The 23,548-nt window shown below is 48.1% G+C and overlaps 3 protein-coding genes, 1 long non-coding RNA gene and 1 pseudogene across 10 annotated transcripts; 3 read left to right on the top strand and 2 right to left on the bottom strand.

Annotated features, from left to right (window-relative positions):
* Positions 1-125: 125 nt before the first annotated feature.
* LOC115249523 (uncharacterized) lies at positions 126-3,677 on the bottom strand. The gene is made up of 3 exons (XR_003888206.1): positions 3,563-3,677; positions 1,801-1,861; positions 126-1,722 (listed from the first exon to the last, which is right to left on the bottom strand). It is a non-coding gene; the product is annotated as an uncharacterized lncRNA (long non-coding RNA).
* A 133-nt stretch (positions 3,678-3,810) lies between these two features.
* Positions 3,811-5,408, top strand: LOC101063791 (peroxiredoxin-like 2A; annotated as a pseudogene). The gene is made up of 6 exons (XR_003888205.1): positions 3,811-4,024; positions 4,107-4,277; positions 4,338-4,429; positions 4,505-4,645; positions 4,726-4,890; positions 4,972-5,408. The product of XR_003888205.1 is annotated as a peroxiredoxin-like 2A (transcript).
* An 8-nt stretch (positions 5,409-5,416) lies between these two features.
* LOC101063569 (peroxiredoxin-like 2A) lies at positions 5,417-8,949 on the top strand. Of its 4 annotated transcripts, XM_029835036.1 has the most exons (7): positions 6,017-6,165; positions 6,495-6,717; positions 6,881-7,066; positions 7,550-7,638; positions 7,725-7,865; positions 7,950-8,114; positions 8,194-8,949. In XM_029835036.1, the coding sequence occupies exons 2-7, from the start codon at positions 6,543-6,545 to the stop codon at positions 8,287-8,289; spliced, it is 852 nt and encodes a 283-aa protein (XP_029690896.1). In that variant the 5' UTR covers positions 6,017-6,165; positions 6,495-6,542; the 3' UTR covers positions 8,290-8,949. The 4 variants fall into 4 exon arrangements, with proteins under 4 accessions (XP_029690898.1, XP_029690899.1, XP_029690896.1 ...); XM_029835038.1 differs by lacking the exons at positions 6,017-6,165; positions 6,495-6,717 and adding an exon at positions 5,417-5,541 and having other exon boundaries at positions 8,194-8,946; XM_029835039.1 differs by lacking the exons at positions 6,017-6,165; positions 6,495-6,717 and adding an exon at positions 5,503-5,617 and having other exon boundaries at positions 8,194-8,946.
* Positions 8,950-9,001: 52 nt separating this feature from the next.
* sfxn3 (sideroflexin 3) lies at positions 9,002-14,220 on the bottom strand. Of its 3 annotated transcripts, XM_003964026.3 has the most exons (12): positions 14,107-14,220; positions 12,687-12,905; positions 12,405-12,575; positions 11,947-12,045; positions 11,804-11,879; positions 11,640-11,725; positions 11,438-11,565; positions 11,122-11,171; positions 10,949-10,998; positions 10,821-10,868; positions 10,614-10,751; positions 9,002-10,532 (listed from the first exon to the last, which is right to left on the bottom strand). In XM_003964026.3, the coding sequence occupies exons 2-11, from the start codon at positions 12,848-12,850 to the stop codon at positions 10,655-10,657; spliced, it is 969 nt and encodes a 322-aa protein (XP_003964075.1). In that variant the 5' UTR covers positions 12,851-12,905; positions 14,107-14,220; the 3' UTR covers positions 9,002-10,532; positions 10,614-10,654. The 3 variants fall into 3 exon arrangements, with proteins under 3 accessions (XP_003964075.1, XP_029690895.1, XP_011601608.1); XM_029835035.1 differs by having other exon boundaries at positions 9,002-10,751; positions 12,405-12,601; XM_011603306.2 differs by having other exon boundaries at positions 9,002-10,751.
* Positions 14,221-15,580: 1,360 nt separating this feature from the next.
* On the top strand, positions 15,581-23,503 carry LOC101063348 (PDZ domain-containing protein 7-like). Its single transcript, XM_029835177.1, has 15 exons — positions 15,581-15,770; positions 15,916-16,053; positions 16,114-16,288; positions 16,451-16,627; positions 16,783-16,930; positions 17,574-17,634; positions 17,883-18,380; positions 18,833-18,985; positions 19,124-19,296; positions 19,446-19,537; positions 19,640-19,731; positions 19,814-19,882; positions 20,275-20,811; positions 20,895-20,995; positions 22,944-23,503. Exons 1-15 carry the CDS (start codon positions 15,581-15,583, stop codon positions 23,118-23,120), a joined length of 2,781 nt encoding a protein of 926 aa, XP_029691037.1. The 3' UTR covers positions 23,121-23,503.
* The last annotated feature ends 45 nt before the right edge of the window (positions 23,504-23,548 follow it).

The following is a 23,548-nucleotide window of genomic DNA, read 5'->3' as shown; positions in this document are numbered from 1 at the left end:
AAGATTGAGCAAAATGGTCCCTTTAAAAAGGGCTAAAGTGTGTTTAATTGGGCTAAAGTGGTTTTCCGGGTTAGATGTGAACAGTCAGCATGATGGAAAGATGCATATTTAGCCGTGTTTCTATTTTAAATATATTTGAATTCACCATCCACCGTAAACTAGGACAAATAGTAGACTTCCTGTTCATGCAACTGCTATAATTTCAGGAAATGATTGACTAGAATTTACGAACTCATTGTTAGCAATGATCAGACTCTTCAGGCCAGAAATCTGGATAATTGTTTTATGTTATTTAATATCACAACCAAGTCTTTACGCGTCGAACTTTTGGGTTGCCGCAGAGGTCGGCTACTGCGGCTGTAACTGCGGTGGAGTTGCTCTTTTCGGGGCAGCTCGTGGTTACTTCCAATTACTGCAGAGATTAGGTTTCCAGCGCAGAGCCACCTGTTGTCTAAATGCTCTTTGTGGTCTCAGTCGCAGCCTGGGGCTTTTGTGTCTGCACACAAATGCACAAAATCATGGGACCATTTCCTGAGCCCAGATCAGATCAGCCCGATGGGTCCCTCAGATATCTCCTGGCCTTCTCAGGTGAACGTGCTGCTTGTTTTCAGGGGCTGCGGATGACTTTTGCTTTAACTGATGCAAGCAGACGCACGTCTCGATGCGTTTATTATGATCCACCCTTGATGAAATCCCATTAAAATGTAAATATTCTGTACGTCAGAGCTTCCGGGCAGCTTAGTTCCTCTGATCCTCTGTCAGGTTTCATCCGAGAGATGTTTGATAGGGTCCAAGTCAAGGTTCTGGCCGGTGCACTCATGGACATTCAGAGTGGTCCCTGAGACGCTCCTGAGTCATCCTGGTTGTGTCTTTAGATCCTGGTGTAGCATCCGTCCTTTAGGAGGTCCTGAGAGCTGTGGATGAGGCTTTTATCAGGTCGTAAATGAGGCCTGCTCTCCTCCAACCAGGTGTCTTCTCCTTCTGCTGGGCTATTCGACCACAAGCCTCACATTGGTGCAGCGGAGGCTGACCTTCTGGAGCTCTCCCCCATCTCTACCCAGGATCTCTGGAGCTGACTGGGTTCCTGGGTCACCAAGACCACTTCCCCCAGATTGCTCAGGTTGGTTGACTGTCCATCACAGTGGAGAGTCCTGGTAGTTATTTCAGAACTGATGGAGACTTCCTCTGATCTGCGTCCTTCACCATCCTGTCTCTGAGCTCTGGAGGCAGAACGCCTGACCTAAATTCTCTGTTTTGGCTCTGATATTGTCTGTGAGACATCAGATAGACGTGAGTCACTTCGAATGATGTCTGCTCAGCTGAATTTACCCCAGGTGGACTCCAGTCAAGGTGTAAAAACATCTCAAAGATCCTCAAGAGGCAAGGAAGACTCCTGGGGTTCAAATGTCCCCATAAAGGTGTTGAATACTTCAGTGTTCCTTTTTAACACACTGCTGAAAACACCAAAATTCAGGTCACCCCTTGTTATTCTGGAGTACCAATTACCAGACTCCTATTTATTTAAAGAGAGACACAACTGGCCGTTGCTATGAACACAGGGGACCTCTGCACATTTATGGTCTGCAGGGATGCAAACACACAACACACTTGTTGTACACGCACACGTGAACGCTATCTGATATCTAAAGTTTGTGTTCCCCCGGACGTGTTAATGACTGACCGGGAAATGGGAGAGCTTTTTCCAGCGAGCCTGTTCTGGTTCTGTTGAAAGAGAAACCAGAACTCTCAATATTAATCAATGAACAAATTTAAAACAAAACAAAAACAAGCTGAAATTACCACACAAGTCTTGACCAGGAAATGGATCTTTCAGTTAAAGTTGATGTGGGGAAACCGGATCCTGTGTAAATGGGGAAATTTACATTTCCAGGTTTATGGAAACATGGAGAAATCGCTTTGGTCGAGCGGAATCGTTTTTTAAAAAAACTATATAATTTGAAATGTAATGTTGCAACCTAGTTCCAGAAACTGGGGTTTATTTAGAGGACACACTCTAAATAAAGTTTAAAGTTCAAACCCACAGAGTCTGTCCATCATGTTCCATGATCAAAAGCCTGGTAATTTGGTGTGAAAGCAAATATTAAAATGGAGACAATTTCACCAGCGGTGACGGGGACGGCGTCTCTCCCGAGCGATAGTGGCTGGACGTGTGTGTCGTTTTGACCTGAACATGATTTTGAAAAACAGGGTCACGGGGTCACCTCTGGCTTTAGAGAACGAGTCAGACTAAAACCTGCCGTTTCAGGATGAGATAAAAGCACCCTGGCCTCTTCGGCAACTGTTAACACCTGTTTGTCTTTCCCCCAGTTCAAGGGCGAGCAGTTCCAGTTCTCTCCGTGATCCAAACTCATCTGATAAACAACCAGTTTCATCTGGATGGCGGTCAGAACTAGTCAGATCCCGCCAGTCGTGAATACAGCAAAGAGATAGTAGCGCGACATGTTGCGTAATGAATAACTTGGCAATAAACTGCAGGCGATATTTCTGTTTTTAAGCAGAAGTTTTCATTTTAATGGATTTTTATCTCGCCTGGCTGCGTGTTTAGGTTAAAACTTTGAGCTGATCACTTTATTTCTCTGACGTTTCTGCCTGAACATGATTGGTAGAACACTTTCAACACTACAGACTGACGCAAAAAGGGAGCACGTGGGTCAAACAGCACCGCGTGGCCCGAGTCAGATCCAGCAACATCTGGATCCGGACAGTAAACGCCACACTAGGCTTCTCCTTCTTTTTACGTTACACTTTGTTATCGGACTGGCTTCCATCCCTCAACAAGAGCCTGACCTATTCACCAATGTCAGTCGGGGGAATCATTGCACAGGAGGAGGGGAGCGAATCCTCAGCCGTGATTGGCTGTTGCTCCCGTGCACGCCTACCAGGAACAGTCAACAGTTAACTACATTTATATCCATGCATGTGTGCATGTGTGAGCACAGTAGAAAAACACTCCAGCCAACCAGGGAGCTCTGATGAACCCCATGACGCTGCACATTTCTTTGCATTCTTGCGCGTTAATCTTTACAGAGCTTGAACAGTAAAGATATGGAGCATTTATATAACCTGGTAGTTGAAGTAAAGTGACGTACGGCGTGTGTCAGACACACGCAGATCTGGAGCGTGAAGCCGAGCAGAGAGCAGAGGGAGCGCAGCAGCTGGGTTTTGGGAGGGTCAGCCTGGCCCAGCTCTATTACGTCTCACTCTGGACCATCAGCACATTCCCCTCTGAAGCTGCCACCATCTGCTCATCTTCCAATGATTCTATAAAAAGCGTAACTAAAGGACTATAAAATTTCAACACGGGGAGCCCCACCACCCGAAGACCCGTGCACATACACACTCAAACACACCTTCAACACTATATACAGCAGAGTGGAGGCATTTTATCAATGGTCCGTCTCATAAAACTGCTATCTGAGGTGGCTGTGAAGGGTCTCATAAATAGAGGAGAGTTAAAATGTGTTCACCCTAAAACATGTCTGTTGTTGTGTTCTGGATTGTTGAGGTGGAACTTTGAATGTGTCACAAAACATTAACTTACTCTCAGGATAATCGCGGCAGCCTTTTGTAGAATGTGTTACTATTTCTGGTCAAACACAAGATGATCTCGCCTTTACGGTGTAGTTACCACCAGCCGACTGTAGGGGGCGGCCTCGTTCAGAGGAAGCTTGAGCCGCTGGCCTCGTCTGAGCCAAAACACTGAGACGACAACACCACGTAGAGAGTATCAACAGCGTGTTTGGGTTATTGCATCTATTAACAGCTCGGATATACATTGATGTAACCGATGAGGTGATTTAAAAAGCAGGTGCGACCCTGCACGGCGGTGAACCTGGCACTGGGGTTCCAGCTCAAAGCAGAGCCTTGTTCCACTGCAGGTTTAAAGAATTCCTCCCCTGTTAGAAAAGGCCTTTCCTGTGATTGGACTGTCCTGATCCTTTGAGGCTTAAGAGGCCGGTTGAAAACATCACATTCCTCCACATAAGCAGCTGGACGCACTCTGGTGAGTATTAGCATTCTTTCCCTTAACGTCCCATTTTAAACCACCTCATTTATTGATTCCTTGGTGCTTTCCCCCCCGTCAGGCTGCCTGTGGAGCAGGTCTACAGACATGTCAACTGTAAACGCCGTCCTGAAGGTGGTGGTTCTCTACTTGGCCGAGCTCGTCAGCAGCGTCTCAGACTGGTTTCAGACCAAGCCAGAATGGGCCAACCAAGAAGTTCTGGAGAACACAGAATTAAAGACCACGGGAGGCGGTGAGTCAGCAGACACGGTCGTTTCATGTAAACTGTAACTTCAACGCCGCTGTTTTTCAGTCCACGAGAGGCAAAAAGCAAAGACTCTGTGGGAAAAGACCGGAGCCGTGATCATGGTCGTGCGTCGCCCGGGATGATTATTGTGCAGAGAGGTATGAAGTGGTACACGTGCGTGGTAATGTTAAAGAAGGTGCACTCACCTGTGCTGTGTCGTCCCCACCACGAAGGAGGCGACTGAGCTCTCCTCTCTCAAGTCCCAGCTGCAGGATCTTGAAGTTCCTCTGTTTGCTGTGGTCAAAGAGAACCTTGGCAAAGAACTGGACTGCTTCAAGAAATTCTTCTCTGGGAAGGTGTACGTGGATCAGAAGGTCTGATTTTACACTTATGATGGGAAACCTGCATATTCAAGAAACGGTAAAGCTGTTTTTATGTTGTGTTTTTAAAATAGAGAAATTTCTACGGGCCTCAAGAGAGGTGGATGTGTCTCTCCATGTTCCTGCGCGTTGGTGTCTGGAGGAACCTTTGGAGGGCCTACCGGAGGGGTTTCGGGGGAACCCTCAGAGGGGAAGGATTGGTCTTGGGTGGAGTCTTTGTGATTGGACCTGCACAGCAGGTCTGCAGCAGCTTAGATACAAATTTGTGAGATTTTCACTCATCCAGCACTTGTTTTTTTACTCTGTCTCATTTCTTCTAGGGTATTCTGCTGGAGCACCGCGAGAAGGAGTTTGGGGATAAAGTGAACATGCTGGCAGTACTCAGAGCGGCCCGCCAAATACAGGATAACACGTCAAGCTAAACCTCAAAATGGAAAATCAACCCACCATATTATTTTTTCGTTTCCATGATTATATACTTTCATCAAAACCCCTTAAATCAGCGTCGGCATTGATTTGCTACTTTAACCGTGTGTTGGCCCAGTGTCTGTAATAACTGTCTCGATTATGTGGTGGATTTCGGTGGACTTTAATGACGACTTGTTTTTAAACTCTTCTGGGGGAACAACTCTGATGCGAGCACATAAATCCATTACTTCCTACGAGGCGCTTTTTGCTGGACTTTGGGAGGATTCTACTGTTTGAGTGCACATTTTGTGCCTGTTCTGATAAATAAAACAGCCCTACTTACACACTGCTTCGTGTTTGTTTGTTTGTTTGGCCATATTATCGCTAAACGTTCAAATCCTTCGCTCTTGCTCGATTAAGTGTCCTGGACTCTTGGATCGATTAGTGCGCCTGCGCAGCTCTGCCAGACGTCCTTTATTCTGGTGAGTAAATCTTTATTATAAAGCAATTTTTTAATCATCGCGGCCAGACCTGCGGACATGTGCGCCTAAAACTCAGGTAAAGGGAAACTAAATAAATGAACTGTGGATTTTAACGCGGTTTTAGCGACCGCTCTCGGAGGAACGTCCTCGGACCACTCAGATTAACGTCTGATAGGTCGAGGGTGGATCCATTTTGTAGTAATTCCTCCGGCTGACATTAAAGCTAGTTTTGGGGGGAAATTTTGCACCAACCGACAGATACCGGTTAACGGAGTGATCTTTGATCAGCCCAAGGTCATCATCGATCACCTTATTGAAGCGTGAAAACCGGTTTGGCCGGAGTGTTTGCAGTGGCTTTAAATTGGTGCATTAAAATAAAGGAAACAAACTATGCTTGTGACATATTTTATATTTTGGCATCAGCCCAGTTAAAGAACCCAGCCTGTTCTGGTGTCCGTGCACGTGTGTGAGCTGATTGGCTGCTGTTATCATTTTCCTCCTAGTTTCCCTCCTCTGGTGTAAAGTTTAGGAGCACAAACACCTTTTTATAGTCTTGCAGGGTTTTCACCTGGATGGTCCATCCGAGGAGGGAAATAGATCTTTAAAGTTTGGAAACAGAGACAAGTCAGTATGAGACTTTGTTACTTTGGTTGTCTTGGTCGTATTTACGTTACAGTTTTCTAAGGTAATATTGAAGCGATTTTAATCCCATTAGTTGAAACTTCCGGTGTATCTTTTTATTGTCACTGTAATTTATGTGTTCATGAACTTTGGCTTTAAACGATGGACCAGATTTATGCTTTTATTGTGCCTCCATTGTAATGTAGCCTCGCTTTGTGCTTCAGGTGTAAAACATATTTTTTCTAGACATTATTTTAATAGTTACTTTCCTCATAAAATGCTCAAATCCACTGAAGGTGAGTTTGAATCTGAAATCTGTGTCTTTCTTTCAGCGAAAGGCTGTTTGTAGTCGCAGGGCCAGATCCCTTTTCTCCCCCCTGATGCTGGTTCTGTCCAAATGCCCGACACCTTTAAGGTGGACCTTGCCCCTGTGCTGCTCTTCTACCCCGAACCAGCGCTCCGCCACAACGGGGCCACAGTTTTTAAGAACCCAGACAGCTCCGTTTCACCAAAGTGAAGCCAAAGCCAGTCCTGAGCTAAACAAGCCCTCCACAGGCAAGAACCCTCAGCCAGCTGCTCCTCACCGTTGACTAAAGCTTAAAGCTGACTCAGCAGAATAATGAAGAGAGCCGCAGAGGCGACGTTGCCTGTGTGATGAGGGTGGAGCGATCCATCCTTTTACTCATGTCATCCGCTTCTCTCGCTCTGCACCCTGCAGTGTTGTCCTCTGGGACCGGGCTGGACGGGGAGCTGTTCGGGATGGGCCTCTGGTCGCTGGGCCTCGGTGCCGTAGGAGCGGCAATAGCCGGAATCTTCCTGGCCAACACTGACCTGTGCCTGCCTAAGGTGGCGAAGGCGCCGCTGGAGTACCTGGAGGACGCTGACCTCCGCTCCACCACCGACGGTGGGCGTTCGCTCCGTGACGGCGATAACCCGCTTCAGCCACGGCTGCATTTGAAAACCTTTGGAGGAGTACTCCAACAAAGGAAGCAGTCATTTACCATTTTCTTTACTGTAGTGTGTGTGTGTGTGTGTGTGTGTGAGGGGGGGGGGGGGGCTGTACGTAATGGACAATGTCAGGGTTGTTTGGAATTGAGGAAAAGCTGCTTTCAAAAAGCTGCTGGTACTGGAGATTACAGGGCCATGACGGCTGTATAGGCTGTGTTTAAGCATATAGATTCTATATTATAGAATAGATATTATAGAATGTATATGCAGACTTGGAAAGAGCGATGTGCTCTCCCAAACCCTGAGAGGTCGCGCTCTAATATTTCCTTGGACCGCCTTCAGCTTCCATTATTTGCTCTGTTGCACAAATGTTGTGTGTTTATTAGCAGATAAACGATCGTCCTGTCCTAGAAACGGGAACTTCCTGTTCTGCTTGTAGATAAAGTCATCAAAGCAAAGAGCCTGTGGGAGACCAGCGGCGCCGTGGTCATGGCGGTGCGGCGGCCTGGATGATTTCTGTGCAGAGAGGTGACCGCGCCGCCGCTGCACGTTTCACGATGGAAAGCACGTCTGTGACTGTCTGTGACCGTCTGTGACCGTCTGCTGTCCCGCAGGAGGCCTCTGAGCTGTCCTCTCTCAAGCCCCAGCTGGAGGAGCTCGGGGTCCCTCTGGTCGCCGTGGTCAAGGAGAACGTCGGCACAGAGATCCAGGACTTCAGACCGCACTTCGCCGGGGACATTTTCATCGACGAGCAGGTGGGCACGGCCGACGGCGCCCCCCCCCCCCCCCCCCCCCCCCCCGCCTGTCCGGGTTCAGCTGACTGTAGCTTCTGTTTGCAGAAAGTCTTTTACGGCCCGCTGAGGAGGCAGATGAAGGGTCTGGGCTTCATTCGGCTGGGAGTGTGGCAGAACTTCATGCGGGCCTGGAGGTCCGGTTACCAGGGCAACATGAACGGCGAGGGCTTCGTCCTCGGGGGGGTGTTTGTCATCGGAGCGGGAGACCAGGTAACGCGCCCCGTTGGGGTGTGAACGGAGGTTCTGGTGAGGTGCGGTTCGGTCTCTGACCCGCATGTCGTGCTTGCAGGGGGTCCTGCTGGAACATCGCGAGAAGGAGTTTGGCCACAAGGTGGACCCTGCTGAGGTTCTGGAGGCTGCCAAAAGAATTGTGCCCCCCAAATAAGTCACATTTCCGAACAACCCGGCACACGCACAACACATTAGAGTGGATGTTTGTTGTGTTTAAGTAACATTTAGTCTGTGTTTTTAGTTTAATATTGCCACCTTGCACTTGAACTTACTCTAATATTAATGATGATTCAGAATTTAGCTGGTAATGTGTCATTTATCAATGACAACTTTTTAAAAAACAAATGTTTTTTTTTTTTTTTAAAGAATAAAATTAAGGGTCTTTTTTTGCAGCTTTTATTATTCAGGCACAATCATCACTTGAAACTGTCACCAGGGAGTTTTTCTTCAGTCAAATGTCTAAAATGTCTAAACGAGGAGCGTCTGAGTTTATCTTTTGCTTTTTTCGGTGCCAGGCGGCCGAACGGCCCTCCTGCACGACCAGATTAGCTGTTTGGGTTATGTGTGTGTGACAATGATAACTTGGCTCTAAACTCTAATTGGGGATGACCAAGTTTGATGCCGCTACACACACACACACACACGCAGACACACACATCTGTCATGTTGGAGTGCCTGAAGGGAGCCGAGCTGTTTTTGTGTGCTAAGAACTGAAATGACATCGTCACACCTTCCTGGACTTGTTCATTTTTGGTTTTACATAGTTTAACATGACTTTAACATGATCGTTGACTCAATAAATGAAATAAAACAATCAACTTCGGATGTGTTTTGTTTCCAGCAACATTAAAGACACAAAGTCTAAACACTGTTACAGATTTTATTGTATTTCTCAGAGTAAAACATGTTGACGTGAAATGGCCCAACCAACAGGAAGCTAAAGCAGATAAAAATATAGGTTGTTACAATTTGGGTGTTTAAACAGCAGTTTCATGAACGCTGGGGGGATTTTGCGCGGCATTTCCATCACTCTTGAATGCTCGTGACAATCTCTGGAGACATTCTTGGTTGTGACGAAGCTAAAGCGAGTCAAAACCAGGCGAAATAGGTCCACACGACAAAGCAAAACGAGGAGAAGCCACTCGCTCCTGAAAGACGTGAGCCGCTCATCTTTGGCGAGCTCTGCAGAAGCGATCCGTGTTGCAGAGCGAGCGCGAATCGGGATCCAGAGCACGGGTGACTCGGCATTCCCCAGCATAATAAATACGATCAACAAACTGAAGCTCCTTTTAAACAGCGAGACGCGTCCAACTAACGCCTGCAGCAGCACAGCCAGGACAAATGGTCAACAGGGAACACAACAAGAGTTAGCATCAGGTTTAGGTTTAGTTGGACATCTGAAGAGAACTACAACACAAAGCAAAACTGGAGTTTCATACAAGAGGCTAAATTTTAAATTGACCCATTTAGGCGAAAAAAGGTGTAAAAACAAAACTTAAAAATTGACCTTTAAAGTCGCGTTAATTCAGGAGCCGAGTCTAAAGTCCCTTTGCACCAGCGCTAATTTTCCCCTAAATAGCCACGACGTTCCACTCGAGTGAATAAAGACGAAAGTACACACACCAACACACACAGGTCGCACAGACGCGTCACAATTACCGATGATCTTTGCGGTGCAGACATAAAGCCGGCTGATAAACTCTTAACCAGACACATTAAAGTGTAAAGTCCCTCATGCATATGTTCTTATGTGCATTATGTCATAAATATATCCAATAAATTAGTCTAAATAACACTAAAACAAAGTCATTTGTCGTTAAAAGCATCAGTAGATGCTCTTATTTGTGCTCACATTCACTGCCAGGCCTCTCTGCCCTGTACGTAAACACACCCATCCACCAATAGTCGCCATAGCGATCGCCCTGGCTCATAAAGCCACCTCCAATGATTAAAAACAGCCCTGAAAGATAAAATCTACCACAGCGACGATGCGTCTAATGAACCCTTACCGCTCGCTGATCCACATTAGAAATGACTTCTTCATGTTTTTACTGTCACCCTTTTCTAGCACCACAGTTTTAATACGGTTTGGCCGTAAGAACACTTTAAAGTGGAGTGAACGATGCCCACGAGCACCCTGACGAGTGCGACACGGAGAAACGGAACTTAAAGAGAGGGCTGCTCCATCCAAACCATTGATCCCAGTGATCCAACATGACAACAAATACACAAGAATGTTTCCAGTGGTTCCACCTGGGAGTGAGCCTGAATGCAACACACACACACACACACACACACACACACACTTTCATTCAGTGTCTCGTCAAGTTTAAGGGTGTTTTTACCAACGCCCCCCCCCCCGAAGAGAAACGAGCTCAGGAGACGGTCTGAGTTCATCTGTAGAGGAAATAAAAGAAAAATACTGAGTCAAAGCAAATAAAAGGGAGTATATAGAGATGAGAGTTGTTTAGCTTTCACATTTGTGTTGCCATGCACGCCACAGGTGGGGGCGGCTTGTCCTACAGGCCCTTGTTGAAGTAGACGGTGGTGGTGTGGGGGCTCTTCTGCCTGATTGTGTCCTGCAGCTCTGCTTCCAGACTCCTGACGCTCATCGAGCTGCAACAGATGACGGAACATGAGTCCTGAACACATCCAAACGTTAACGCACAAGCTTGACCTCCGTACCTCTTTTGCGGGAAGAGGGCGCAGCAAAGAGGGGTTGCAAACACCAGGCTGGGGGGGCAGAAAGATGGAGGGGGGTGCTTCAGACGGCGCTACTGAATAAAAGATGGCAGCAATGTTGCTTCACTTACCACAGACCCACAAGCCCCACTTGAACTGGAGCGTTTAAAACTGGGAATCGCTACAGGGAGACAAGATGGCAGAACCAACCGTGGTGAGCGAGATGGGAGGAAATAAAGAAGAGCCAGAAGTGAGCAGCCGAGGGCCCAGGGCCCAGGGCCCAGGGCCCGACTGCCACGCCTACCTTCATGAAGGCTTTCTGCTCCAGGGCGTTCATGATGACGGGGGGGATGGCTGGAAAAAGGAACTCAGATCAGATGAATTCTGCTTCACGGGCAGGAAATAGGAACCTTAATGTTCGTGTTGTGTTGTGTTCGTGTTCTTGTGCTGTCCATGTTTATTATTCTATTATTCTATGATGTTCTTCATAAACTGATGAGATAAGATTTATCATTCGACCTTCGGTGTTGCTGTGGAACCATCCGGCGCTTGTTGTGTCTAAAGCTGTAAAAACTGAGCTGGAGCACGTTAGCATGAGTTGCTCTCTCAGACGTCCTCACCCATCGCTGGCACCGCCATGCCGATCCTCGACACCACCACCTGAGCGATGGCCTGTTTGGCAGCGTTGGGCGACTCTCCCAACCTGTTTCCATTCTCATCTGTTACCGGGATGCCGTACTTCAACTCCCTGGGTGGAGGACGGAGGACAGAATGAGTGACGGGGGAGGGGGGAGGGGAACTGGAGCGTGGATCCGTCCTCACCTCTGTCTCATGAAGGGTATGTTGATACAGTTAGCAGCAGCAACAGCAGCGAAGGGGACAAAGCGGCTGACGATCGGGGGCAGATGCTGGAGAACAGGAGTGGGTTAGACGCAGCAGCTCACGCACGTCTGCAGAGGCAGGATTTTAGTTCACGCCGGGAATACCTTAGCGAGAGACTTCAGTCCCAGCGCCGTGACCACGGCTCCGGTGGTGGCGCTGACGTAGGCCGCGCCGAGCTGACTGTGAACACACCCGTTTCAGCGCATCTCTTATTTAGGGAACTCAAAGAAGCCAGAATGGTCCTTACTTCACAGTCATGGGGGCGTCCCCGCTCCGGTTGGTGTAGTTGACCACGGCGTTAAAGGACTGGTTCACCCACTGCCAGAAGACCACGGCGGGAGTCGTCCTGGAAACACAAACCAAAAGGGAAACCAAGTTTTTGCTGGGACGGCGTTTAGAAAGATCAACCCTCAAATGTGCGCTTCCACCTGCGTCACATTCACTGACGCTATTTGTGTGTAGGATATTTGACCGTCGCTATCGTCAGAAAAGACACAAACACAAATAAAAGGCTCAATTTCCCTCCGAGGACAAAATCATCACATGATTCAACAGTGACTCTGCTGTGAGAGTGATTTTCTTTTTTTTTTTTTTATTCCTTAAGAGGATTTGAACTGTTTGGGGATTAAAATGCCTATTTTTACTCTGCCTTGCTTTAGCACTCAGACACAAACGGCTTCAGCGTGTGTGAAAGCTCTACTGTACCTGTAGAAGGTGAGCATGCAGCCTGTGATTGTCATGTTCATCGGCACCTGAGCAGACATCCGCCCAATCACAAACATCTTCTCGCCCGTGTCGGGGTGGAACGCGGAGTCGTAGATGTACTTGGCCCTCCACAGCTCATCCTCCGTCAGGCCAGCTTTGGCTCTCCCGGCTCTGAAAGAGCCACAACAATGGAGCGACTTTGACACGAGAGAATGCAGAACAGCAGAACACTAGAGGTTAGTGCAAAGACTCGCCACACGGCCCCCAGTGGTGATCGCCTACCTGTAGTTCTCCACGATGTCCCGAGCACCCTCCAGGGTCTCGGAAGACAGCAGCACATTCCTGGGATCTGTGATCATGAAGAAATGCTTGGCCCGTCCCATGAAAGTGCCTTGATCCCATCGCGGCTCCTTGATGTTGATGTCGAGCGACAACTCTCCAGACATCCTTATTTACTTTGATTCCGTGGAAAAATGAATATATTCACGCCGGACTCCAACACTACCGGGGAAAAAAAGGTGGCTCAGTTCCCCACATGACTGACTCGCCCCCTAAACAACCTTGTGCGTGTTCAAGCACCTGTAATGGAGGCTGACTTAAAAATACCTCCAAGCTCATATGAGGCAATAGTAATAGAAGGTTGCATCAGAGCTTTATGATTGGCTTTAGGATCACAACCCCTTGGCTTTGATCTTTGGAATCTGCAACGCCAAATTTAATGAGCTGTTCCTTGGCAAATTTCTTTAAAATCCGCCCATAACCTGTTGAGTTATTTTACTAATCGACAGGTATTAACCAACAAAAGGTCAAATACTCACCTATATGCAAAGCACGCATCACTGAACAATGTGCAACCTTGTTGGAAAACCCATAATTACCTGTGTCAAAGCGCCACCCAGCCAGGGTGACATTCCAACACTTGGAAACATGAGAGAAACCTACATTTGCACCCTGAAGACCCGAGGGTCCAGTTTGGAAACGCGGATTGTTGCAACAGATGCAGAAAAGTGGCTCAATGATGGAAATGTGTGTTCACTGATGGGCCACTCCTAACGCAAATAAGCTGTCCGGAAATTGTGAAAATGCTGACTACAGCAAGTTTAATGTGATTTCCTTTGTGTCAAAGTTTAAAAAACAACAAAAAAAAAACAACCATAAACGTAATATTTAAAAAGTGGTTTCATTTAACTACAGTACATGTTGCCCTTCTGCTTTAAATGGTTACATTTTTAAAATGCATACCAAAAAATGACCAGCTTGTGATCGGGTAGACGCGAAAGATTATTACATTACAAATGGAAAGTCAATTAATTCAGTAAATTAAGTAATTAGGAGACGTTTTTAAGAACCCTGTTAGCAAGTCGACCCACAAGTGAAGCTAGCGAACTAGCAAGGCTAGAAATTGAAAATGAAAATAAAACTTCCACACCCAAATACACTTCTAAACAGCACACCAAACCATTTTAAATGCCATCAGCATTAAATATTACAAAAGACAAACACAAAAATCTGCCTGTTCGGGACAAAAACCCCAAATCCCCCCCTTCTTTATCGTTAAAACTACATTCAGCTGTTGGCTAGCAAGTTATGCGGATGACCAATAAAGCTAAAACGCCTCAGTCATTGTTTCAAAAGTACATAAAGATGCTGCTGTTTAGATACAATATAAAAATGGTTATTAATATTTTTCATAGAAACAGACCTGCTCTGCTCTGGCTGCTCGACAGTCTTGTTATGACCTCTAGTAGCACCCGGAGCTGCGCTGCTGTAAAGCGTTAGTTTCTGTCGTAAAACAGAGACGCGCTGAAAACATTCCAAACACCAGACACGGAGCTCTAGCAAAACCCATTTTATGTATTCATTTGTGTCAGTTTCTACATTGGAAGTAAATGCAGAGGGTAGAATTATAAGGGCGTGATGAAGAAAATGGATTTCATTTCTGATATGCACATCAAATCAGTGACTTCCTGCACAAGAGAAACTTGTACAAAAGAAGCTTGTACAATTACGTTTGCCGGACTTTTTTAACTTTTAAACATGAGGAACAATTCTATTATTTTATATTTTTGAAATTCCTTACAAAAAAACATGGGGGGTGGGTTAGAAGCAATTTAAATGCACATTATTACTGTTCAATTGTCATTATTAACATGTTATCACTAATGGCCACCAGGTGGGGGTATTGCAAGACCAAATAACCCCGCTCACTTTTTCCTCTCTAACAAATGTAATCTTAACGGACTATTGCAGATATAAGGTTACTGGGGTCAGAATAAAGCAGGCTGAGAGATGTCTTGACTCATTTTCATATTGAAGTCCACAGCTGCTGGGGCTTAAAAGGATTACACCTCCCAGATAATAACGGTCACCTGGAAAACGGGGGAGGCGCAATAATGCTCCTGCTGTCGACCCTGCTGTCTCAGCGACACCAAATGACAATATCAGGTAATAATGCCGTTTGCTGTGCAGTTGCTTGACCGGAAATGCAGCTATAGAGACGCGTTTAAGACGATTTATTGTGTTGGTACCACCGTTCTCAGGTGCCGATCTGGAACAGAACTTAAATGAAAGCGCTGCCTGTGTTCTGTCGCTGTCCGTGGTGCTGATTCATAAACACACACACTAGTCTTACACACCTACAGGATTCAAATGTATTTGTGTTATATTTTCTCCTGATCTCTTTAGCTTGTGGATTATATATTGTAACAGTCAAATAATGCTGTTTTACTGGCTTGCTGGAACATACTGTGGCCACTTAATTCATTACACTCTTGTCCGAACAGGCAACTAATTAATTAAACATGGAGCCAGGAGATGCACATGCACCGCAGCTTCTCTACAGAGCAGCTGGGGTCCTCACCTGAGGCGTGGGACAACAGGTCGATCTAGAGACTTCAGAGAGAACTTGTGGATGATCCCTTTTATTTATCAATCTGCAAAGAATTTCAGCAAGTGAAAATCCTCTTTTTTTCCTCACTTTGGACAGTCTGAGTGTTTTGGTGAAGCACCGGGATGTTAGTCACAGCTTTGAGCGTCCCGTCTCACCATCTGCAGGACCAACAACCGGGAAAGCTGGGAAAGAGCATCCGCTCCGTTCCCAGCTGAACCTCCTTCTCAGCCGTCCTGCCAGCAGACCCCAGCTCTCCTCCTGTCTGGATGACTGAGGGACGACTAATATGCCTCACTCCTCTCTCTCCTCTGACTGGAGGGAGATGACAAATGGAGGTGGGCACCCCCAGTTCAACACTGGAAGCCAGTCTGGGGGGTCCCACAGCTCCACGCGCTACATGCTGAAGAAGCAGCGCCATGGTTACCGCTCCTCCTCCCCAATGGGCAGGGTCATTCTTATTAACGCCCCTGCTGATGGTGAGTTTAAGGCCTGATGATGGGCAAGTGTTGCTACGGTAACAAAGGCAATAAACAGATCTGTCTGATGTCAGAGTTGGGATTCTGATATACAGTCCGCTCATGAGTTGATTGATGCTTTTTTTTTATCGCTTGTGTTTTTCAGGAGGAGACGACAGCGATGACATCCACACAGTGACGGTCGATAAGAGCCCGGATGGCCGACTGGGCTTCAGTGTCCGAGGGGGCTCCGAACATGGACTCGGCATATTTGTCAGTAAAGTGGAAGATGACAGTCCAGCAGGTGAGACGGGTGAGATTCGCGCTCCGCGTGTTTGTGGCTGACGCCCTCCTGCGACCGCAGCACGCGCCGGGCTGACTGTCGGCGACAAGCTGATGGAGGTGAACGGCGTCAGCCTGGAGAGCATCACCATGAGCAGCGCCGTGAAGGTCCTGACGGGGAACAACAGACTGCGGATGGCGGTGAGACGAGTGGGAAAGATCCCGGGCATCCGCTACTCCAAGGAGAAGACCACATGGTGAGGACGAAGAACGCAAAGATCTCCTCACTGACTCGTGCCGTCACGTGACCTTCACATGACCTTCACATGACCCGGCCCTCAGGTCCAGCTTTTCATCTGAAATAATCTCTATTGTCATATGAGCGTGTTCTTGTGCTTCTGCTTCATGTTCCTGCTCAGGGTGGATCTGATTCACCGGCGGATGGTGGTGGAGGACAGCGGACGCGCGCCGGCAGAGGCCGGCTCCGACGGTGCTCTCCGTAGAATCGTCCATCTCTTCACCACTTCAGACGACTACCGCCTCGGGTTCAACATCAGAGGAGGCAAAGAGTTCGGGCTCGGAATTTACGTCTCAAAGTAGGAAGCGAGCGGCCGCCGAGACACGTTCCAATAAAACGCTCTCTCGATCTCTGTGACCTTGAACGAGAAAAGAGATGGTGGACTGACGTGATGCGTCTGTCTTGGGGGTTGATGTCTATGCGTGTGCACGGTTGCCTGTTTGGTCTCCTCAGGCTGGATCCAGGCGGGATCGCGGAGCAACACGGCATCAAAATGGGGGATCAGATCCTCGCAGCCAACGGGGTCAACTTCGACGACATCACCCACAGCAACGCTGTGGAGGTCCTGAAGAGCCACACCCATGTGATGCTGACCATCAGGGTGAGAGACGGCGCGAGTTTGTAAAATGTAAAGTCAGTCACATTTAATCGGGTCCCTTAGGAGATGGTGGAGAGTAAAAGAGAGCTAATAGAAACATGAAAAGTAGAGTGAGCAGCGCGGCTTACATCCCACAATGTTTCCTATACATTGATACGTGTGTGAGTGTGTGCACGGCTGCTCAGTGTCACTTATCTTTGTGTCACGCAACCGTCTTGCTTGTGAATGGGCGTCTGTAACTTGCAGCGAATACAAAGTGCGCACTCTTAGCCTAATAACATCACCACATGCTCATTTTACCCCTCTGATCTCAGGTTCCACGTGTGAGAAACAGCCAGGGACGATGTCCATTATTCAAAGGCTCAGATGGATCAGATTATAATCAGCAGAATTCTCCCGTTCCTGGGGTGTATTCCTCCCAGTTATAGGTCCAACTCTTATATACAGAAGCAGTAGTGATATTGATGAGCAAAGCCCTCGCAGTTCTGCTTAACAAATGGTCGCTTGTCACGTTAAAGAGTGAAAGTGTGTTCATTATCGCGTCCGTAGGGTCTCACCATCAACACTTGTAGCTTTGGCTTCGATGTCTCCACAGTTCCTCAGCAGATCTGCGTGATTTGGTCGTTGTTTTTGTGCTTTTCAACAGGAGGCAGGACGATACCCTGCGTACAAAGAGATGGTGGCAGAATATGGCTGGCTCCACAAATGTATGTTGGCTTCTGTCAGAGTATTTCCCCTCAAATTAGAGCGTACGATTAGATGTTAGACATTACCAGGCGTGAATAACTTTAGGAGAAAGATTCAAAATGCAACCTGATGATTCGGGGTTTTCCCGTTTCATTTCGTTTCTGCTCCTACAAAAATTGAAACCATTTAAAAATGATTAAAATCACACGTAGCGGGTTGAACAAAGGTCAAGGTTCACCTTGTACTAACTGTGTTTTGCACTCTGTAGTGGCCAACGGAGGCCCTCCGCCACACTCATACTCCAACTCCTCCGCCTCCTCCTTGTCCTCCAGCACCCCCCTCAGCTCTCTCAGTGGCCTCTCCCAGGTCCTTTTCCCTCCTGTCTTTGGCTCAGAGATGTTAGATGTTGCCATCTCCACAGAGGACCACACCAGACCCCTCAGCACCCCTGAGCGAACCGCCGACACAGCCATACAGACCGACCCTCAACCCCCGTCCAACGGGTCATACCGCGACAGCCCGTTTGCCACGGAAACCAGCAGGACCGTAGGCGCAACAGTGCTGTTAAAAGACTCGGTCATACGAGGGAAAGGCGAAGGTCCGAAGGTGGCGGGAGGAGATGGCGAACGAGGGCGGACGGGTACGAGGAAGCAGTCATCAGGAGAACAGGAAGTGGCGAGACATTCGCCCAAGACCGCAGCTCTGATGGCCCTCAGCAAACCAAGGAAGCCAATCAGACGCTCACAGAGCCAGATCAGCGCATCAGGTGAAACCCACCACTGATTCATGAAGTCAACCAGAACCTTTGAGCTGCACACAAATGCACACATTTGTTTTACCTTTCGGTCCGTCACGCTAATTCACACCTTTAGATCCGGACAGTGGGAGCCCAGAAAGGCGGATTGGACAACTGCAGTTTAGATTGTGCTGGTGCAGATACAATCCATCAGCGTTACCGTGGTTCCTCTCAAAGTGGCAGATTTACTGCAGGGAAGAGAGGAGCTGGCTGGAAGAGAAACAAGCAGCCGATATCCGACGTGTGGCGTCATAATGATCATAATGAAGAAAAGGGAAAAAATGGCCTTTAGCTGCCAGGTCCGGATTAGGTAGACTTAGCTAATTACAGTTTAATTGGGTTGAATCATAAAAAAAACGCTGTTAGTCTTGTTTGTTTATTGCTTATATATTTTAAACCATGTGTTTTGACTGCAACTTTAGAAGACAGACACAAGAAGAGGCATCAGAAGGAGAAGCAGTCGTCCGTGGATAAAAGCAACCTGCAGCGCTCCAAAACCTTTGTCAACCTCTTATTTAAAAAAGAGCGCAAAGAGAAGAACCTCCCCAAGTCGCCGTCCCGCTGCGCCGACAGAGGTGAGATCACAGCGACCTTGCACGGACAACGTCTTAATCATTCTTAATCCTGGCTTGGTTACCGTGACAGCATCTGTGATATCACCGCTGGGTCAATATTGCAACCTCAGAAGTAAAATCTTCACTTTAATCTCTCAGACGAGGAGCCCCGCCACCCAGTCCAGCTCTTTACCCCTCTGAGGGATTCCCCTGCTGGGGTTAAAGAAGGCAGACGGCTGCCCCAACCCGAGACCCTGCAGCACGTGGAGGCCATGGCCAAGAAGCTGCTCCTGCACGACGAGGCGGCAGCGGTGATGAGACATTGTTGGCGGGTCAGTTCCTTATCAGGGTGCTTGTTTTTTGGTATTTTTCAATAGCCCAACATTCCAGTCCGGTATTGACCATGAACCCATCCATCAGACAGCTGTTCTGATGCTACCCTGCAGTGCCCTGATATACAAACATCTGCTTTCTGCCTCAGTTTTTGTCTGACAACGTGATTGAGGATTTGGTGCGCCCCCTTTTGGCCATTTTGGACAGGCCGGAGAAGCTGCTGCTTCTTAGAGAAATAAGGTGAGTGGTGAAGTCAGTGAAGTCTGCAAAGTCCTTTATGTTAAAAAAAACAACAACGATTTTTTAGTATGTGACTGGATCTAACCTTGGAACCCCCTCCAGGATGCTGATACCCCCCACGGAGCTGGCTCGCTTTGACAGCATGATCATGCCTTTTGAGTTGGAAGCGTACGAGATCCTCAGAAGCCGCTCTGGTGCATAGTTCACTATTTGCATGTATGAAACCAAACATTAGAAAGGCAAATAATCCAAATCGGTTGTTTGTATCTTCTTCAGTGCGTTCTCCGGCTCTGCGCTCCCCTCGCAGCGGAACGCCTCGACGTCACCTCATCACCCCGATCCCCGGTGTGTCCCTGCCCTCCTCTGTCACTACTCTGTCTCTTTATTCTGGATCTGTCCAGCTCTATATGTAATCCATATTGAGCCGGACTCTTACCCGCACGTAGCTCAAGTTTCCTCTGTGTTCATGTTTCATCTCAGTAGACAGAAGGGAGGATTAGCGTGTGTGTGTGTGTGTGTGTGTGTGTGTGTGAGAGACGCCTGAGTATTGTAGAGACACTTTTAGCCCATTCAGCAGTCAATGAGGCATCAATACGTGTCTGGTGTTGGGCTCAATGAGGGCAGAGCAGGGCTGAGAGTTCATCATTCAGCCATCGTTTAGTTCAGCAGATATTTAACCCAAACCTGGTCTGAACGCTTGAAGACGGAATCTTTGGTTTATTTTTATGTGTGCCCAGACTTCAGGGGTGGGTTTCACCTCCAGCCAGTCCAGAACACACTGCAGGGACATTCAGTCCACGTGTCTCCGTCCTGCTCCTTCACCTCTCTGCTGGACGTACCCATCGACAGCTACGCCTCCGGCGCCGTGCGTTCACGCTCTCTGAGCCCCGCCTCATCCGCCGGCTCCCTCCACACAGACTCCGCCCACAGCCCCCGCCGACCCCATCACTCCCCAAACAGAAGACAGAACGGGGTGTCACGGCACGATGAGGTCTCCCTGCTATCGCGGGGTCCTGAGCGAGGGAGGTCACCTGTGAGGAGGGCGGCGAGTCCTGACAGCACGGACGGCAAAGCCAGGAAGCAGGAGGACTACACCGAGGTCAGCATTCATGTTCCCCCACAAGGACGGACCAGAACTCCCCTAGCAGACGTATTCGAGCACCAGAGGGACAAAAGCCCATCCACGGGCCGAGGGAGCGTTCAGAGGTCAAAGGTGCAACCTGTGGAGCACGAGAGCAAAGCTGTCCTAATTTCCAAATCAAGGCCGTCCCTGGGTGAGTTGAACAGAAACTGATAGGTTTAAACTAGGGGAAGTACAAGCTAGCCACAATTTAACCATCTGTATGATTCTTTCTAGGGATTAGTATCTCTGGAGGCGTCGAATCCAGAATCCAGCCCATGATAAAGATAGAGACGGTCTTCCCAGGAGGAGCTGCATCAACAAATGAGGCTTTAAAGGTGAGAAATCAGAACACATTCAGACACAAATATGGCAACAGAAAAATCACCACAGCTTCACGGAACAGCAGGCCGCTGTCAGGCCGAGCTGTACTGAACGGCTACTCAACCTGTGCATCTGGAGGAGCAGAGATGAGGATGAGCGGGGGGGGGCTTCTCATGTATCACCGAGCTTCCATTATTGATGAGCTACACAGGTGCTGCCCCGCTAACGCGCGGCTAAAATATTGACTGCGGCATTGTGTAACGGCAGCCTGTGATCTTTCATGTGAACACTCGCGACACAAATGCTCATTCCCGACAGGTATTCAACCGCTGGGCTGTGAGTGAGACACACACACACACACACACACACACACACACACACACACACACACACACACACATACACACACACACACACACTGCAGCAGTGCGGAAAAAATACAGGTGCCTGCTGGTGGGCACATTATTTTGCATGCGTTTTGGAGTGGGCGGCTATCAGCTGACATGTTACCGAGGTCTAACAACTCATTACTGTCGAACATAGAGTGGATCAAATATCTGCTCCGCCCTTTGAAGCTCTATTAGAGCTCCTGGTCACACATCTACAGCGAGTCTACAGCCACACTCACACACGCATACCAAGCATAACAAGTGCCAGTGTCAGAGGAAGCGTGTCAAATTGAATCAAGTCAAATCTACTTATTGTCATTTCATATAGAAGAATATCGAAGTACAAGGCAACATAGTTGCACATGTTAATACTATACTGACGTCAAGAACTTCCACTGCGGTCCGTCAAGTGTTGTGATCTTTCTGGCCTCATGGGGGCGCTAGAGGAGAAGTCAGGGGCATAACGGTTGGGAACACAGCCTGTGAGGTTGATCTAAGCAGTGAAACGCGCCCACCAACACTTTGACCCTATCCTGACTCAATCTTTATGCTCCTAAACATGCCTGGATAAAAGCTTGGCAGCTTCACATGCACGCCCACGGATCAGATCTCTGCTCTCTGCTCCCCAACACACACGTGTCGGCCCCTCAATCATATCAGCTCTGTTGACCCAGTGTTATCTCCCCCTGTCCTGGAGGGAAGTGAGTTTAGACCCACTCAGACTTAACAGGCATCCTGTTTCCTAACATCCACACGTACGATAACACGAAATAAGTCGCGACGGTGGAAGAAGGCTTTTTTTTCTCCACCCGTCCACTCAGAAACACGTCTCATTAAAGGTTAAACTCAGTCTGGTGGCGTTCTGACAGCTGAGCGGCTCAGCCAATCCGGCGTGTAGGCATGTGAGGAAAATAAGATCCATTTGACTGAGATAACTTCTTGCAAGCTTAACTCTGTGCTATCCAAGGCACCATCTCTGACGTTTAAGTAATCCTGATGAGTGTATCTATGCCAGTCAGAGCAAGAATCATTGTTCTCAAGTAATCATGAGATTAGCCTGTGAGTTATGTCAAATAAAACGCGTTTGACCTTTAAAAACGCGTGATAAACTGCTTAGAAATCCCCTCAGTGCCCCTAGACTCAACGATTTGGGGGGAAATTAAGCCAAAATGCATCTGCCTGGAAAGGGAAAGGGAAAACAGGTGTTTGGTGGAGATACAACAGTCGGCACCGTCGCCTGTGAGCAATATGTTCTCTAACCTTCACTGAGGATGAACGCATGAGACAGGTGCATCCTTGGCAACCGCTGATGACATCAGAGGAAGTTCCTTTCCTCAGGGCCCCATAATGTGCCCACTGTCTCCAGCATCCTGTAGGAAAGCACGTACTTGTCTCAGTTTTTTTTTTTTCTTCCCCCCCAGCAACCTTCTGTGTGATTATGCTGAAATAACAGAGCGCTGCGGCTCTCAAGCAAAGCCTTAAACTGGCATCAAACAAATACAGCTGGTCTGTAAAGGAAACGTAGCCGTTGCTGAATTACCGTTCAGTGCTTGATGGTTTCCCATGTTTCTAGGCAGGATATGAGCTGGTGGCCGTGGACGGGGAGAGTCTGCAGGGAGTGACGCATCAACACGCCGTGGATGCCATTCGCCGTGCGTTTAGCAACAAGGCCAAGGACCCGATGGTTTTTGTGGTGAAGGTCCCCGTGGTCTCTGCCACCCCCACCTGCCCTACAGGACCTGCTGACTAGCCTCAGGATGCCTTACAGACCAGACAGCCGCTACAAACAGCACAAATATGGGAGGAAAGCAGCCTCGCGCGTGGTCGCTGAGCATGCGGCGACCGGTCTGCGTTCACCAGTTGGAACATCTCAGCCCAGCGTCCCTGCCAGACAGAGATTACCCCAGCCTGCGTTATGAGATTTTTAGATTTATACCCAGATTAGACCTCTGTCAAAACTGATAGTCTGGTTTTAGCGAATGTCTGGCTGAGATTAGAGCAGATTGCTGCTATGTATTTTGGTACTGTAGTCTTCTGGCTCAAGTTCATGAGCTCTGTTGCAATCCGCCACTTCAGAGGCTTAATTACACCACGCTGCGCGCTGAGCTTATGCAGACATGTGGAGTAGCAGCAGAAACATGTCAGTGAGAAATGCAGGACGCAGAGGCTGGCGGCACA

Source organism: Takifugu rubripes, chromosome 4, assembly GCF_901000725.2.
Source record: "Takifugu rubripes chromosome 4, fTakRub1.2, whole genome shotgun sequence".
Taxonomy (NCBI): domain Eukaryota; kingdom Metazoa; phylum Chordata; class Actinopteri; order Tetraodontiformes; family Tetraodontidae; genus Takifugu; species Takifugu rubripes.
Note: the sequence above shows the minus strand (reverse complement) of the source record. Positions and strands in the feature narration are given on the sequence as shown.

Bases quoted from the DNA above. Each gene is read 5' to 3' on its own strand.
- sfxn3 (XM_011603306.2), bottom strand. From the start codon at position 12,850: ATGTCTGGAGAGTTGTCGCTCGACATCAACATCAAGGAGCCGCGATGG. The intron at 11,726-11,803 runs GTATTCCCGGCG...CCTGTTCTCCAG, and splicing joins GACTGAAGTCTCTCGCTAAG to CATCTGCCCCCGATCGTCAG. The intron at 10,752-10,820 runs GTACGGAGGTCA...CATCTGTTGCAG, and splicing joins GCCCTCTTCCCGCAAAAGAG to CTCGATGAGCGTCAGGAGTC.
- LOC101063348 (XM_029835177.1), top strand. From the start codon at position 15,581: ATGCCTCACTCCTCTCTCTCCTCTGACTGGAGGGAGATGACAAATGGA. The intron at 18,986-19,123 runs GTGAGATCACAG...TTAATCTCTCAG, and splicing joins GTCCCGCTGCGCCGACAGAG to ACGAGGAGCCCCGCCACCCA. The intron at 19,538-19,639 runs GTGAGTGGTGAA...AACCCCCTCCAG, and splicing joins CTGCTTCTTAGAGAAATAAG to GATGCTGATACCCCCCACGG.